Genomic DNA, 16,518 nt, shown 5'->3' on the forward strand with positions numbered 1-16,518 from the left:
ATGATTCAACCGAATAAATGAACCAAATTAATCGAGGACCGAATTTGTTCTTTTCTAATATTTGACCACCTAGTCCCAATTTTTATAAATATAGTTCGAAGTAAAACAATAATGGCTTTGCTAGAAAGATTGGATATAAAGAGAACAAGACAGCATAAAGAGATTGAACTGATGATATCAACTAAAAACACATTATTACCATGTCTTGTTTTTAATGTTACCAAGTATATACAATTCAATTCCTTATGACAAATGTACCTGGTTCCATGAATTGCGCCACACACCTGTCAGAAATGTGATATCAATAAAATAGGATAGTAGAAGGCTGCAAATCTCAACCAACGGAAGCACAACATCTTGTTATTGACTGAATAATATTTGATGATGACTGAATAATATTTGACACCAATTTTCAATAAAGTCGCATAGAATCTAGATTCTGGAATGGTGCAATACGATGGAGGATCCATGATTGGAGTTGTGCTGACATTAGATCGACCAAAATACAATAAGAAACCAAATGTACCCAAGGATATAATGAATACCATGATGATCAGCAGTCAAATCATTATATCCATGCAACAAATTTGTCTCTACACCAATTATATCCAAGACCATCTATCTTCATATCTTGCTCCCATGACAAGCCTGCAGTATGTGTGAAACAAAACAAGTTAAGGTGGAAGACGCGAAGCAATCGATTATTATATATTAGATCTATGACCATCTATCTTCATATGCTGCTACCATAACAAACCTGCAATATACCTAAAACAAAACAAGGTGGTAAAGACCAAGACATTGGCTATAAAGGAGAACAAACTTCATAAAACACTAAATAAATTATTCCTATAAATAATTCACATAAGGAACAGCGAAGGTATACAAGTTCTGCAGACAAAGACAAGTATTGGCACACCTTCAGTCATACTCGAAATACATATCCATGAACAGAACTGCATTTTCCATCAAGATGATGACCAGATCAGGTCAATGAGGTTCGCTGCCACCACCAGAGGCTCAAGGCAGTTATGAACCATATCATGCATCAACAAACTTCCTCATCAATATAATCAACATCATTCACAGCCGCATCCAACTCTTTTCTTCTGGCTTGAATCTGATTAACACATTCAGCAAGTAAAACACTAAATTTAGGGGCAGGCCTGCTGGAAGAGACTAAATTCAGTCCAGCTCTTTTCAAGGCTTGCAAAATGCTTCTTTGCGCCTTCTGAGAGTGGACATGGCAGAGAGAAGGTACAGTTGCTCTCAAAACTGGCTTCCCACATGTAACTGGACCACTTTGCCCACAGCTGTAATTTAAGGGGTAACCGAGAAACCATCAAGTGGTAGTCCATGCAATCAACAGCCTTGTATTTAAATGTGCAATTAAAAGGAGCAATTGCTTGATGCAACTATAAATTAAGCATATTTTAAGGCACGTTTCTGTCAAATTATTATGCAGTAGAAAAGACAAATTCTATTGGCCAGAATGCTACTTTGTTGTACAAAAAATAGATCAAACTGTTGATTGATTCTTCTAAAAGCATGCAGAAGAAAGAAAAAGTAGCCACATTGGTGGATGTGTCTCCACATGTTTCTGTGAGCAGCAAAGACAGTGGACTTTAAATACAAGATGAAATGATTAATGCTAGAAATAGAACGTCCAATCTGCTCTAAATATATATATTCATAGTAACATAAACTGATCAAGCGCATTTAGCAACTGCAGGTCTGTGACCAGCCAACCATTTCAGCAACAATAGCTACAAAGAATGCTAACATAAGCTAAGAGTATATGTTTTTGCAACTATCACATACGTTGGTGAAAGAGAACCATACCGACACTTGTACTATCTGGAATCTTGGGTGGAGACAGCTACAGCAAAGATTTAAAAAGCAAAGGTCTGAGAAACAGGACTTGAGAAAATCAGGAAAAGAGCTTTTAGACCACTGATGAATGAGAATGCTACCAACTACTTTTAAGTGAAAAAATTGAGGTATTGGTGAAGGTGTATTATTGGAACTCAACAAAATTCTACAAGTTATATAATAATGGGGTACGTGCATTAAAGCTTATTAACTAACCCATCATAGTTTGCTCTAATTATAACCTTGTGGTTGTTTAAATGGACTAACTAATCACCGTCCAAGAAAACAAATGATGATTGAATGGATCATGTTTGGGTAACCTAGCTAGCCTGCGTGAACATCTTAGTCTGTGCAAGCACCCAGGTCAATGCTCAAACCATTTTAACGATGGGTAAAATGCATATACTTTCATGCACAAGGATCTAGAGAAGCTTGAATTATTACCAAGGATAGCTTTAGTATTAGTTAGCTAGCGTTGGTTCATAGAACTGTCTCTAAATAGCACAAGCGATGCTTGATTAGTGGCAATTTTTTAACAACATTTTAGGTGAAGGCTGACGGTTAAGCTAAACAAGTGCTAAAGAGCTCCAGATCACATCTTATATGAGATCCAATAAAACAAGAACATGATAATACACTACAAGAGTATGTACTTATCACCTAACCATGCTACCAAGTACTGCCACAAACCATATAAAATGGCACATACAAACACATCATTTTACTCACGAATCATGTGCTCTATGCTAAAAGAACAATCAATCTCGTTCGTGTGAGCTATATCCCCACTACACTTGAGAAACATATATAAAGATCATTCTCAAATATGTGAAGATATCAATTTCAAAGGTTAACAATCAAATGTTATCAAAGACAAGCATCAGTGTTCACCACAATTAAAAAAGCCAACATTCAAGTTAACCACATAAATTGAACTCATCATACTAACTCTAGGAGACCGTGATGTGTTACTAGTTTGTTAATTTTAAATGTTCAATATATGTTTTCTTTTATAGCATAGGAATTCCTTCCTTTGTTCATATGAATGCAACTTACAAGTTCCTTTTTTGAAATGAACTCATTGTGCATTAAATTAAGTTCCCTAAAACCCGCATATGATACTCGCTAGAGACGATCAAAAACAAAAAAGGAAAACCCAGCCATTATATATGTGTTTTCTATCAATTCAATTTTTTGGTGTTTCTAATGGACTACATCCACCACAAGAACTAACACACCCTCCACAGAGATCCACATATGTATGTATATATATATATATATATATATAACAATCTCACATTCAATTCAAACAAAAAGGAGAGCACATAATTAAATCTAACAGATTTCCTAGCCCATACCCATACCTCTTTGTCACATAACTGCACGCCTTGTATAGCGTCTGCTCCCTGTCCGCCAATATGTGTGGATGGCAAAACCTCGTCATGGGCATCGCCTTAGACTTACACCCTGCAAACGCGCACCGCTTCCTCTCCCCCCCCTTCCCTCCACCACCCTCCCCATCCCGGGCCCCCGCCCTCCCGTTCTCCTTGTTCCCGTCCGCCCCCCGCCCCCTCCCATCAGCACCACCGCCATCGTCCACCTCGAAGGGGCAGACCCCGTACTCCCAGTAGTAGTTTCGATGCTTCACCCGGACCTCCTCCATCAGGGCCCAGTACTGTCGACGGTAGCACCGAGCGAGCTGCCTCACCCGGCGGGAGCGGCGGCGGAGGACTTCCTCCCGGGAGAGCGCGTCCGATCGGCGGAGGCACTGGTCCTCGCCGGCGCCGTCGACGGTGACGGCGGAGGGGCCAGCTTCCGGGGCCTCCACCGTGCCGACGGCCGCCCAACGGGTCGGGCAAGGGTTAGGCTTTGACTCCTCCCTCCTCTGCACTTTGGCCTCTCTCGCGGAGCCCATCGCTCCTCTTCCCTCTTCTTCCTTCTCCTGCTTGAGACTGTGTGAGAGAGTGTGGGAGACACAGAACGAGAGAGACGGGTGTCGGATTTATACAGCGCGTGATGGAGATCGGACGGTCCAAATGTTAGGTTTGGCTGGGGATTTTGCTTTTTTTAATATTTATTTTGTCTCTTCACTTTTTTTTTTCATTTTTAATGCTTAGAAAAATCTTTTCAAGGGTCCCACTTTTGTCTTCGACTACGTATCAAGACCCTATTGCGAGTTCCGATACGCGTCTCATGCCTCCACCGACACCACACCCTCCTTCACTGCTCCTTCCCCTGCCTGCCGTGTCGGGGCCCCGCAGGAGAGTCCGATTATTGGTACACCGAAAACGGTATTTATGTAGCCATTGGAAAAAAAGAAAAACCTGTGGAATAATTCATCATGTACCAAATATATATATATATATATTAAGGTGGGGACGAATTCCCTTATAAAGTCTCCGACTTTTTAGAATTTCTCACAACACGTTTTAATTTTGAAATTTTTTTATAAAACATTAATACATGAAAAAATTATTCTATCCCTATTTTTATCGGTTGTTGCCTTTTGTTTTTATTACTCCACCCGTCTCAACCCTGCACATTTGTTGCCTTTTGTTTTTATTACTCCACCCGTCTCAACCCTGCACATCTCACTCGTAACCCTTACATTGAAAAAAGTAGAATTATCGTTATCCCTCGTAGTCTTGCATATTTTGTTCATTGTCATTGTTCGTAATCTTAAATCGAAATATAATCGTATCTTTCTGTTTTACACGAGATAGCATCCTCTTCTTTTTCACATGAAAACTGTGGACGAGCTCAACAAGGATAGTGATCGACAATTGGTTCGATAGATAAAATGATCATTTATGGAAAAATAATAATGTTCTACAAGTAATTTTAAAAGTTATGTTAGAAATTCAGAAATATTTTAAAAAATTCATCCAAAAACAATTCAGAAATAGCATCTTAAAACCATCTCATCTCATGTTAAAATCAATTGAGTTAATTGTATGGAAAGAAATGTCACATTAAAATAACCTCAAAGGGATATGTTAATCAAAATCATATTTCACTTCAATCTGTAAGGTGGGTAATGCAAGTGGCCTCTCAATGTCATGGAAACACCGAGAATGACCCCTCGGTGACAAAAAGAGTTACTGGGCAGATGGTCTCAAAGTTCGCTGTTGGTCCTCTCATAAAACGAAGCATATCAAATCTGCATTCTGTAGAGACATACGGAAGCGAGAATGATTTCCATATCGATCTCCTCACACTTAATACATTGCATGATCTGAAGGCTTTGGGCCTCTTCCATTAGTACAAACCTATGACATCCTGGTTTTCTTCCTTCCACTCAGTAGGCAAATCTACCACCAGACACAAAAGACTTCTTTGTTGTTGGGCTGACAGCTTATCAGCTCATATCTTAATTCCTTTTTAATCTAATTCTAATTAATATTAGGGGGTGTGGAGGTCAAAAACTTCATAAATAGGACAGCAACGAGAGCAATAATATTAGATATCTTCGTAGCAGAAAAGAGGTGAAGAAAAAGGCAGAAAAATAAGAGAAAGAAAGGGAAGAAAATAAGGACAACGCAGAATGACTATTCTCAATCATCTACCAATATTCTCATCTCAGGTTAGATCAAATCTACAGTAGACTCTTGCTGTGATTACTTGGGGAGGTTTTAGATATTGTGGACAGTGACGTGATCATTGTATCCTAGTTATTGTCTTGTGATTGTTGCTAGGGTTTAGAGCAAGAGATTGAGATTTGTATATTCATTATTCTCATAGTGAATTATCTCTAGTTTGCCCCGTGGTTTTTACCCTTCACATTGGAAGGGTTTTCCACATATATCTTGGTGTTCTATTTGATTGTGATTTCATTTAATTCCGCTGCATATCATGGCCTGCTAGTATTTGTTCATATACAAAAGTTATTTCGCATTATATCAAAGCAAAGGTTTTGGTGATTTAATTTTTGTATTTGAATATGGAGGCCAGTAATATTTCTCGCATGATTAGTTTAAATAGAAACAATTGGATGATATGGAAACCAAGAATAAAAGATCTCTTGTATTGCAAAGATTTGTATAGACCTTGGCAGGTGAATAGTGCAAAACCCACAACTTTGACAGATGATAAGTGGAAGAGGTTAGATCGAAAAATAATTGGGTTTATTCGACAGTGGCTTGATGATAGTGTCTTTCACCATGTTTCTACTGAAATTTCTATATATTCTTTTTGAAAAAAGTTAGAAAGTCTCTATGAAAGAAAAATAGCTGGCAACAAAGCTTTTTTGATCAAAAAACTTGTGAACCTAAAATATAGAGAGGGTGCTTCTATTACTGAGCATTTGGATTAAATGCAAAGTATTACTAACCAGTTATCCTATATAAAAATGTCTCTTGATGATGAGTTGTAGGCATTGTTACTTCTCAGTTCATTACTAGAAAGTTGGGAGACACTGATGGTTTCCCTCAATAATTCTGCACCAAATGGTGTTATCACTATGAGTCAAGTAACAAGTAGTTTGTTGAATGAGGAGTTGAGAAGAAAGAGTTCAGCGATATCTCAGAATGATTCACAGGCACTTATCTTAAAGAACAGAGGAAAGTCAAAGTCTAGAAGCAGTTCACGCATGGGTAGTAGCAAGTCAAGATCAAGAAAAGATATTATTTGCTATAACTATGGTGAGAAAGGATATTATTACAAGAACCAATGTAAGCAACCTAAGAAGAGCAAGAAAAAGGGAAAGTAAGTGGAGTCTATAGAGTCAAAAGATAATATCACAACTATAGTGCAGAGTGGTAATTATTTGATTTTGTCTCCTTCTGATGATATTTGATTTCTTGTAAAGGGTGATGATATTTTTTTCTTGTGTCAAGATCTTGAGTGGGCGATTGACATAGGTGCTTCTTATCATGCTACACCACTAAGGGAGTTTTTTGCTACATACTAGTCTAGAAATTTTGGTGTTGTCAAGATAGGCAACTATGGCACAACAGACATCATAGGCATGGGTGATATCCATTTAAAGACCAACATTGGCTGCAAGTTGGTGTTTAAGGATGTGAGGCATGTGGTTGACTTGAGGCTGAATTTAATTTCAGTTTGAAGGCTAGATGATGAAGACTATGATAGCAGATTTCACAAAGGGCAATGGAAGCTCAATAAGGGTTCTCTTGTTATAACTAATGGAAAGAAATGTCATACTTTATACAGGTTGCAGGCTAAAGCTTATGGTGAGCAGTTAAATGCTAGAAAAAGACTTCAGCATGGAGTTGTGGCATAGGCGGTTGGGACACATGAGCGAGAAGGGGCTACAAGCTCTTTCCAAGAGAAAGGTATTGCTAGACCTCAGAGGTATACATCTGAACCCTTGTATTGATTGTTTAGATGGTAAACAACACAGAGTTTCATTTACTAGTCCTGCTTTATCTAGAAAAATACATGTCTTAGACCGTGTTTATACAGATGTATGTGGTCCTTTGAGGACAAAAACTCTTGATGGATCTATTGATGTTCTTGGTATAAGTGGTGCACTTTATTTTATCACTTTTATAGATGATTTTTCATGAAAGTTTGGGCCTATGCTTCGAAGACCAAAGATAAGGTTATTAATGTCTTCAAAGAGTTTCATGCCAGGGTTGAAAGGGAAACAGAAAGGCAATTGAAATGCATAAGATCATATAATGGTGGTGAGTATACAGGATTATTTAATGATTATTGTATGTCATATGGGATCCAACATGAGATGATAGTTTCTGGTACACCTCAGCATAATGCAATTGCAGAGAGGATGAACCGCATCATTATGGAAAAGATTAGATGTATGCTTTCACAGGCCAAGCTACCCAAAAGGTTTTGGAATAAGGCTTTGAGGACTGTAGTTGATGTGATCAACTTATCACCATGTACAGCCCTAAATAGTGATGTTGCAGAGCATGTATGGTCACGGAAAGATATTTCCTACAAGCATTTGAGAGTGTTTGGTTGTCGTAGATTTGCACATATTCCAAACAATGAGAGGTCCAAGCTGGATAGTAAGACTAAAGAATATATTTTTCTTGGCTACTCACAAGATCATTTCGGTTACAGGCTTTGGGATCCAGAAAAGCAGAAGGTGTTTAGAAGTAGAGACGTAGTCTTCTTTGAGGATCAAACTTTTGAAGATTTGAAGAAGAAGGTATCAGCCAATACTTCTGCAGAAGGATTAGCAGATTGTGACCCAATTACTCCTCCAGGGTGATGGGGGAGATTGTTAGAACCCTTGCATATTCTAAACTTGGGGTTGATCTCTTTAGGGGATCGGCCTCATTGGAACTCTATAGGGGTTCCTCCCTCCAAGTTGCTGCTGTTGAATCTCGTATTTTGATGATGAAACTACTTGATATATGTTTTTGATTTAATCTGCGTTTTGAGTGACGCAGGATGCTTCGATCAGGATGAGACAATTAAAGCAGGAAAATCATGTTGTGCCGAAGGAACATATCAGAAGATTGGACGTCGGGCCGGTGGATCGGTCAACGTATCGACATAAGGCTTCGGGCCAAGAAGAGCGGGTATTGTGCCAAGGATATCGGAGTTGCGGAGTCAACTGGCCGATTGGGCAATAGGCTGCAGAAGAGGACGATGCGCCGAAGAATCGGACGAAGCGTCGAGGGACCAATGACATGTCAGACAACTTGGTTAATTGCTTAGGATTAATTGTCTCGATCGAAGTTTTGTTTTATTGTGCAGGATTAACTACGATAAAAGTCAGACAAGCAGCAGGAGTTGCGCCGGAGTCAAGATCATGATCACATTGGGAGTTCGAGAGTTCGACGGAAGTTCGGACGGTCGTCGGAGGTTCTACGAGAACAGATCCGAGAAGTCCGGAAGCTTGCCAAGCGAAGCTCATCGGAACTCGCCAAGTGGATCGTCGCAAAATCCAGGAGTTTGCCGGAAGTCCGCAGAAGCATCACCGAGGGTTCATCGGATGATCGACGGAAGTTCGTCGGAAACTCGCCGGAAGAAGCGATTGACGTACCGAAGCAAAGCTGCAGAAATTGTCTTAGATTTAATCGTAGTTAGCACGTTGATTAAGTTAGAAATGGGAGGTGATCCCATTAGCTTAATCCTGGGGCAATTGGGCCCCTGAAGAACTCAGATTGGGTCGAATGGTTCAACCCATTCGGACCCAAGTTGCTGTGGGCGGTGCAACCGCCCCAGCCAAGAGGTGCAACTGCCCAGGGCTCAGTCTCCAAGCGAGACTGGGCGGTGCAACCTCCTCTGTCAAGAGGTAGCACCGCCAGAGCTCAAGTTTCGAGCTCTGCCAAGAGGTGCAACCATCGAGCTCGGTCTTCGAGCTCTGGCAGAGAGGTGCAACCTCTCTGGACAGGAGATGCATCGCCTGGGCTCGGTCTTTGAGCTCTGGCAGAGAGGTGCAACCACCTCTGGCAGAGAGGTGCAACCTCTCTGGTCAGGAGATGCACCGCCTGAGCTCGGTCTTCGAGCTCTGGAAGAAAGGTGCAACCACCCCTGACAGAGAGGTGCATCCGCCTGAGCTCAGTCTTCGAGCTCTGCCAGGCGGTGCAACCTCTCCAGTCAAGAGGTGCAACCGCCTGATCCCGGAATTCCGGGATTTGATCGTTTTGAGCTCCAAATTTGAACTGGGTTAAGGCCTATAAATACCCCACCCGTTCAGCACAGAAAGGATACAGATCCACTCCGAATTCTTCATCTTTTCTGTGATTCTAAGAGCTCAAAATTGTGTAAAGTCCAAAAGTTCTCCTCTTTCTGTTCTTCAAAGTCTTGAGTTGTAAAGAGAGGAGAGAAAGGATCTGTAAAGGTTGTCTCCTGAGCCTGTCAAAAGGAGAGAAACTGTAAAAGGACAGTTGGCCTTCGCCTATTGAAGGAAGGCCTCTAGTTGACGCCGGTAACCTCATCGGTGGAGGAAGCCAAAAGTGGAGTAGGTCAAGACTGACCGAACCACTCTAAATCTCTGGTTTGCGTTTATTTTTTAGCACTTTATCATTACTGCAAACCTCCTACATAGCTACTGCCCTCTGCGCTTTTACGAACGATTCTCTAAGTTCAGATCTTTCCGAATCTGCATTGAGACGTAAATCGGTGTTTTCGTACGATCTTTACATCGCAGTTTACGCTTACGCTTTGATTCCATTCATAACTGCGAACTGCTTTCTGCACACTCACAAAAAGATTTTCAAAGTTCAGTTTTTGCGTTTAGACGTAAAACTGCGTTTAGACGCAAAACTGTGTTTAGACGTAAAACCACGTTTAGACGCAAAACTGCGTTCAGACGCAAAACTGCGTTTAGACGTAAAACTGCGTTCAGACGCAAAACTGCGTTCAGACGTAAAACTGCGTTCAGACGTAAAACTGCGTTTAGACGTAAAATTACGTTTAGACGCAAACTGCGTTTAGACGTAAACTGCTCTTAGACGCAATCTGCGCTTAGACGCAAACTGCGCTTAAATACAAACTGTGAATCGGCTTTTGCATCATAATAGATTTTATTAAATGAACGCACCTTTCGGTTTTAAATTGCTGTAAGATTTCCGCTGCACTAATTCACCCCCCCCCCCTCTTAGTGCTCTAGATCCTAACAATTGGTATTAGAGCGGGGTATTTCTCATTTCGGATTGACACCCGAGAGAAATGACTCTTCAAGAGGGCTTTTCGATCTTTCGTCCACCGTTCTTTAACGGATTGGACTACACTTATTGGAAAACTCGAATGAGAGTTTTCTTAATTTCTCTAAATCAGGATTTATGGAATATCGTTGAAAATAGTTTTCAACTTCCCTCTAAACCGATGAACGAATGGTCGGATTTAGAGAAGAAGTATTTTTCTTTAAACGCAAAGGCTATGAATGCCTTATTTTGCGCTTTGGACAAAAATGAGTTCAATCGGGTTTCTTTGTGCGAAACGGCTTTCGATATTTGGCGCACTCTTGAAATCACGCACGAGGGAACTAGTAGAGTCAAAGACTCGAAAGTTAATATTTTACTGCATGATTTCGAGCTTTTTCATATGAAACCAAGCGAAACCGTTGTTGACATGTACACCCGTTTTACGGATGTCGTCAATGGTTTAAAATCACTTGGTAAAAGCTTTTCAGATTTTGAACTCGTTAACAAAGTTTTGCGCTCACTTTCTAAAACTTGGGATTCAAAAGTAACTGCTATTCAAGAATCGAAAAACCTAAACAACTTACCACTTGAAGAACTAATTGGCTCATTGATGACATATGAAATGGTGCACAATGCACATGATGAACATGTTGAACACAATCACCTTCCAAAGAACAGGAAGGATTTGGAACTCTGGACAAATGAATGCCACTTGAGCGATGACTCAAGTGATGAGGACAATGATGAACAAACCAACCTTCCAAAGAACAGGAAGGATTTGGGACATAGAACATTTGAAGACCACTCGAGCATAAGCTCAAGTGATGGTGAACTTAACATACAAATGAAACGAAAATTAAAAAGCAAAAAGAATGGAAATACTTGCTTTAAACGCAAGAAGAAGAGCAAAAATTGGGATGAATCGAGCTCCTCTGAAGACGAGAAAGTCAACAAAAGCGAGGCGGCAAACTACGCCTTACCAGCCTACGACATTGAGGTAATTAAAATGCCTTTGGTTTATTTTAAAATTACTTGATGCTTTCATGATATATTTTCTTTTTTAGTTTAGAATTAATTTTCTTGAAAATTACATGTTTAAAAATAAAAATACAAAAATTATGATCATGCTGATAATTTCAAAAATGATGATATTGCATGATAAAAAAAAATAAAATGATTTTGATCATGGTTAAGAAGTAATAATGTGTATCATGTTTGATTAACATTGTTGAATGAAATCACGTTTGATTTAAAGTAATGCATAAAGATGTAATATTAAATGGTTATTAACAATTTTATGCATGAGATTTTAAGTTATCCATGATCATGAGCTTGTTTGATCTTCTTGATTTAATTTCAAGATCTATAGCAAAAATCATGTCTGAATATATGAAAGTGTTAATTTCATTTTCGGATTCACTTAACAATTGATATCCTAACAATAAGATTTTCTCATACACTTATAAAAAATATTTTTCTAAAATAGATTTGATGAAATGATTCCTGCTTATAAATTCCATCTTGAAATATGAATGATAGTGTTTTTGCTTGCAAAGATTTGTTTCACATTCATATCTCCTATGATTCATGTGCAGAAAAAGAATTTAAAAATCATAGTACAATGAGATTTCTTATGCAAAAATAAAGTGCTTTTGTGATTCTTTGCTAAAGAGAATAATCATAATCATGATCTTGATAATTATAACATGAAGCTCTTTATAAATCAAGATCGTTCATTATGCTCCCTACATTTATCAAAAAGGGTTTCTTCAAATGAAATGTAATTCAATGAAGTGTCATATTGATATCTTGAAACTTGGAATATTTTAAAATGTGATCTTTGATAAGAATGTTTCAAGTTGCTCTTTGTACTATATCTTTTCAAATGAATCATGAGCCTTGATATCATATATCTCATAATACAAGATTTCTTTGCCTTATGCTTATCTTAATTTGGCATATAAAGACTAAGGCATGCTTAGATGAAAAAGAATCTCTTAAAAAATGCTTTTCTCATTTGATCGAGATTAATGATTTCATGATATTTTATGAATCTCGAAATTAATTTTAATGACTTGATTATGAACTTTAAGTTAATGATTTAATTTGAATAAGTTTTATCTAAATCATAATCTTGATCTTGCAAAATTGAAGTCACAAATAATATCTTGTGGTAGTCATGAATTGATACTCACAATATGAAAACATTGATATTCATGACTTAAATTGGATTGAAACATTGTATGCTTAAATTAATCATTCTCCTATGTTTCAAAAATTCCTTGAATGTCTTATGTGATGATTGAAAACTAACTTGCTTTATGATGAATCACGAATCATGACTTGATCTATGATGTAAATGCCTTGAAATGATTGAAATATTTAACACTTTTATGCTCTTCCCCCTACTTTCTTCTTGTTTTCAATGATAAAATGGGGAGAAGTTTTGATCATGCATGGTAGGATATAATTTGACAAAATTGATACAATCATGATATGAAACATTAATGTAATTATGAATGGTGATATGATATCATGCATGTAATACTTCAACTTATGATAATGATGCATGCAATGATAAAATATTCATGATGAAAAATTGTCTTGACATTCATAACTTGATTATTCATCATTTGTCATGATTTTGAAATCGTTCTAAAAGGAAAAGAGAACTACAAAACTGTATTCTCTCTTTCTTTTTTTACAATGACAAAGGGGGAGATAGCTAGCTTGTACAAGTCAAGAAGATGCAAAAACTTGATTGCTAGCTTGCCTATCTTAAGTAGCAAAGATTGCTAACTTGCTTATTTCAAGAAGAAAAATTGTCTTCTTGAACATCACTATCTTGAATATCTCAAGAAGCAAAACTTGCAATTTGCACATTGCAATAGGAAGCAAGAATCATGAGCTTACACAAGAAAGCTATCTTGCATTTGCTTTCGAAATTTTTGCTAGCTTATATATTGTGAAACTTGTATATCGTAAAAATTGCTAGCTTGTTGGTCTAAAGAGAAGCAAAAAGTTGCTATCTCAAAAGAAGCAAATGTGCTATCTTCCCTATCTCAAGAGGCAAAAATGCTAACTTGCGCATCTAGCAAAATGAGCAAAATTTTCAAGAAGCAAGAGTTGCCTTCTTGAACATCTCTAATTTGCTAGCTTGCATGATGTAGAACTTGCTATCGTGAACATTACCAAAAGTGCTATCTTATATGCTATAAAACTTGCATATCTAAAACTTGATAGCATGAATGTTCTAAGCATGATGTAACACTTGCTAAATCTTCTAGCTACAAGATTGCATGATGATAAAACTTGATATTATGATTTTCATGCAATGAGTTGAACCAATATCACACACAAACGATTAATTGTGATACTTCTCCTTTTTGTTGATGACAAAGGGGGAGAAGTATGTTGATGACATGACATGTGATGCATAAGTTTATGCATATGTTCATGTTGACGTGTTGCAAGCATTCATGATGAATATTGCAATGACTTGAATTCAGTTTGAATTCAAGGTTCTATCAATATGGCATATTGATAGGGGGAGTTTGTTTAAACTCCGGGAGTTAAGTTTAACTCTGTCATCAAGTGGTTGTCATCATTAAAAAGGGGGAGATTGTTGAATCTCGTATTTTGATGATGAAACTACTTGATATATGTTTTTGATTTAATCTGCGTTTTGAGTGACGCAGGATGCTTCGATCAGGATGAGACAATTAAAGCAGGAAAATCATGTTGTGCCGAAGGAACATGTCAGAAGATTGGACGTCGGGCCGGTGGATCGGACAACGTATCGACAGAAGGCTTCGGGCCATGGACTCGGGCATCGGGCCAAGAAGAGCGGGTATTGTGCCAAGGATATCGGAGTTGTGGAGTCAACTGGCCGATTGGGCAATAGGCTGCAGAAGAGGACGATGCGCCGAAGAATCGGACGAAGAGTCGAGGGACCAATGACATGTCGGACAACTTGGTTAATTGCTTAGGATTAATTGTCTCGATCGAAGTTTTGTTTTGTTGTGCAGGATTAACTACGATAAAAGTCAGACAAGCAGTAGGAGTTGCGCCGGAGTCAAGATCATGATCACATTGGGAGTTCGAGAGTTCGACGGAAGTTCGGACGGTCGTCGGAGGTTCTGCGAGAATAGATCCGAGAAGTCCGGAAGCTTGCCAAGCGAAGCTCGTCGGAACTCACCAAGTGGATCGTCGCAAAATCCAGGAGTTTGCCGGAAGTCCGCAGAAGCATCACCGAGGGTTCATCGGATGATCGATGGAAGTTCGCCGGAAACTCGCCGAAAGAAGCGATTGACGTACCGAAGCAAAGCTGCAGAAATTGTCTTAGATTTAATCGTAGTTAGCACGTTGATTAAGTTAGAAATGGGAGGTGATCCCATTAGCTTAATCTTGGGGCAATTGGGCCCCTGAAGAACTCAGATTGGGTCGAATGGTTCAACCCATTCGGACCCAAGTTGCTGTGGGCAGTGCAACCGCCCCAGCCAAGAGGTGCAACCGCCCAGGCTATGTCTCCCAATGAGACTGGGCGGTGCAACAGCCCCAGCCAAGAGGTACAACCGCCCAGGGCTCAGTCTCCAAGCGAGACTGGGCGGTGCAACCTCCTCTGTCAAGAGGTAGCACCGCCAAAGCTCAAGTTTCGAGCTCTGCCAAGAGGTGCAACCACCGAGCTCGGTCTTCGAGCTCTGGCAGAGAGGTGCAACCTCTTGACAGAGGAGGTTGCACCGCCCAGTCTCGCTTGGAGACTGAGCCCTGGGCGGTTGCACCTCTTGGCTGGGGCGGTTGCACCTCTTGGCTTCATCGGTGGAGGAAGCCAAAAGTTAAGTATGTTGATGACATGACATGTGATGCATAAGTTTATGCATATGTTCATATTGACGTGTTGCAAGCATTCATGATGAATATTGCAATGACTTGAATTCAGTTTGAATTCAAGGTTCTATCAATATGGCATATTTATAGGGGGAGTTTGTTTAAACTCCGGGAGTTAAGTTTAACTCCGTCATCAAGTGGTTGTCATCATCAAAAAGGGGGAGATTGTTGAATCTCGTATTTTGATGATGAAACTACTTGATATATGTTTTTGATTTAATCTGCATTTTGAGTGACGCAGGATGCTTCGATCAGGATGAGACAATTAAAGCAGGAAAATCATGTTGTGCCGAAGGAACTTGTTAGAAGATTGGACGTCGGGCCGGTGGATCGGTCAACGTATCGACAGAAGGCTTCGGGCCGTGGGCTCGGGCATCGGGCCAAGAAGAGCGGGTATTGTGCCAAGGATATCGGAGTTGCGGAGTCAACTGGCCGATTGGGCAATAGGCTGCAGAAGAGGACGATGCGCCGAAGAATCGGACGAAGCGTCGAGGGACCAATGACATGTCAGACAACTTGGTTAATTGCTTAGGATTAATTGTCTCGATCGAAGTTTTGTTTTGTTGTGCAGGATTAACTACGATAAAAGTCAGACAAGCAGCAAGAGTTGCGCCGGAGTCAAGATCATGATCACATTGGGAGTTCGAGAGTTCGACGGAAGTTCGGACGGCCGTCGGAGGTTCTGCGAGAACAGATCCGAGAAGTCCGGAAGCTTGCCAAGCGAAGCTCGTGGGAACTCGCCAAGTGGATCGTCGCAAAATCCAGGAGTTTGCCGGAAGTCCGCAGAAGCATCACCGAGGGTTCATCGGATGATCGACGGAAGTTCGCCGGAAACTCGCCGGAAGAAGCGATTGACGTACCGAAGCAAAGCTGCAGAAATTGTCTTAGATTTAATCGTAGTTAGCACGTTGATTAAGTTAGAAATGGGAGGTGATCCCATTAGCTTAATCCTAGGGCAATTGGGCCCCTGAAGAACTCAGATTGGGTCGAATGGTTCAACCCATTCGGACCCAAGTTGCTGTGGGCGGTGCAACTGCCCCAGCCAAGAGGTGCAACCGCCCAGGGCTCAGTCTCCAAGCGAGACTGGGCGGTGCAACCTCCTCTATCAAGAGGTAGCACCGCCAGAGCTCAAGTTTCGAGCTCTGCCAAGAGGTGCAACCACCGAGCTCGGTCT

The 16,518-nt window shown here is 40.0% G+C and overlaps 1 protein-coding gene across 4 annotated transcripts; it reads right to left on the reverse strand.

The window, feature by feature from the left end:
- Positions 1-334: 334 nt before the first annotated feature.
- LOC103985233 (uncharacterized) lies at positions 335-3,858 on the reverse strand. 4 transcript variants are annotated; one of them, XR_671700.3, is made up of 3 exons: positions 3,237-3,857; positions 920-1,313; positions 335-648 (listed from the first exon to the last, which is right to left on the reverse strand). XR_671700.3 is itself a non-coding variant. In XM_065151064.1 (2 exons), the coding sequence occupies exons 1-2, from the start codon at positions 3,785-3,787 to the stop codon at positions 603-605; spliced, it is 597 nt and encodes a 198-aa protein (XP_065007136.1). In that variant the 5' UTR covers positions 3,788-3,858; the 3' UTR covers positions 335-602. The 4 variants fall into 4 exon arrangements, 2 of the variants coding, with proteins under 2 accessions (XP_065007136.1, XP_009401149.2); XR_001977912.2 differs by having other exon boundaries at positions 335-768; XM_065151064.1 differs by lacking the exon at positions 920-1,313 and having other exon boundaries at positions 3,237-3,858.
- Between the last annotated feature and the right edge of the window lie 12,660 nt (positions 3,859-16,518).

This window comes from Musa acuminata, chromosome BXJ3-5, assembly GCF_036884655.1.
Source record: "Musa acuminata AAA Group cultivar baxijiao chromosome BXJ3-5, Cavendish_Baxijiao_AAA, whole genome shotgun sequence".
NCBI lineage: Eukaryota > Viridiplantae > Streptophyta > Magnoliopsida > Zingiberales > Musaceae > Musa > Musa acuminata.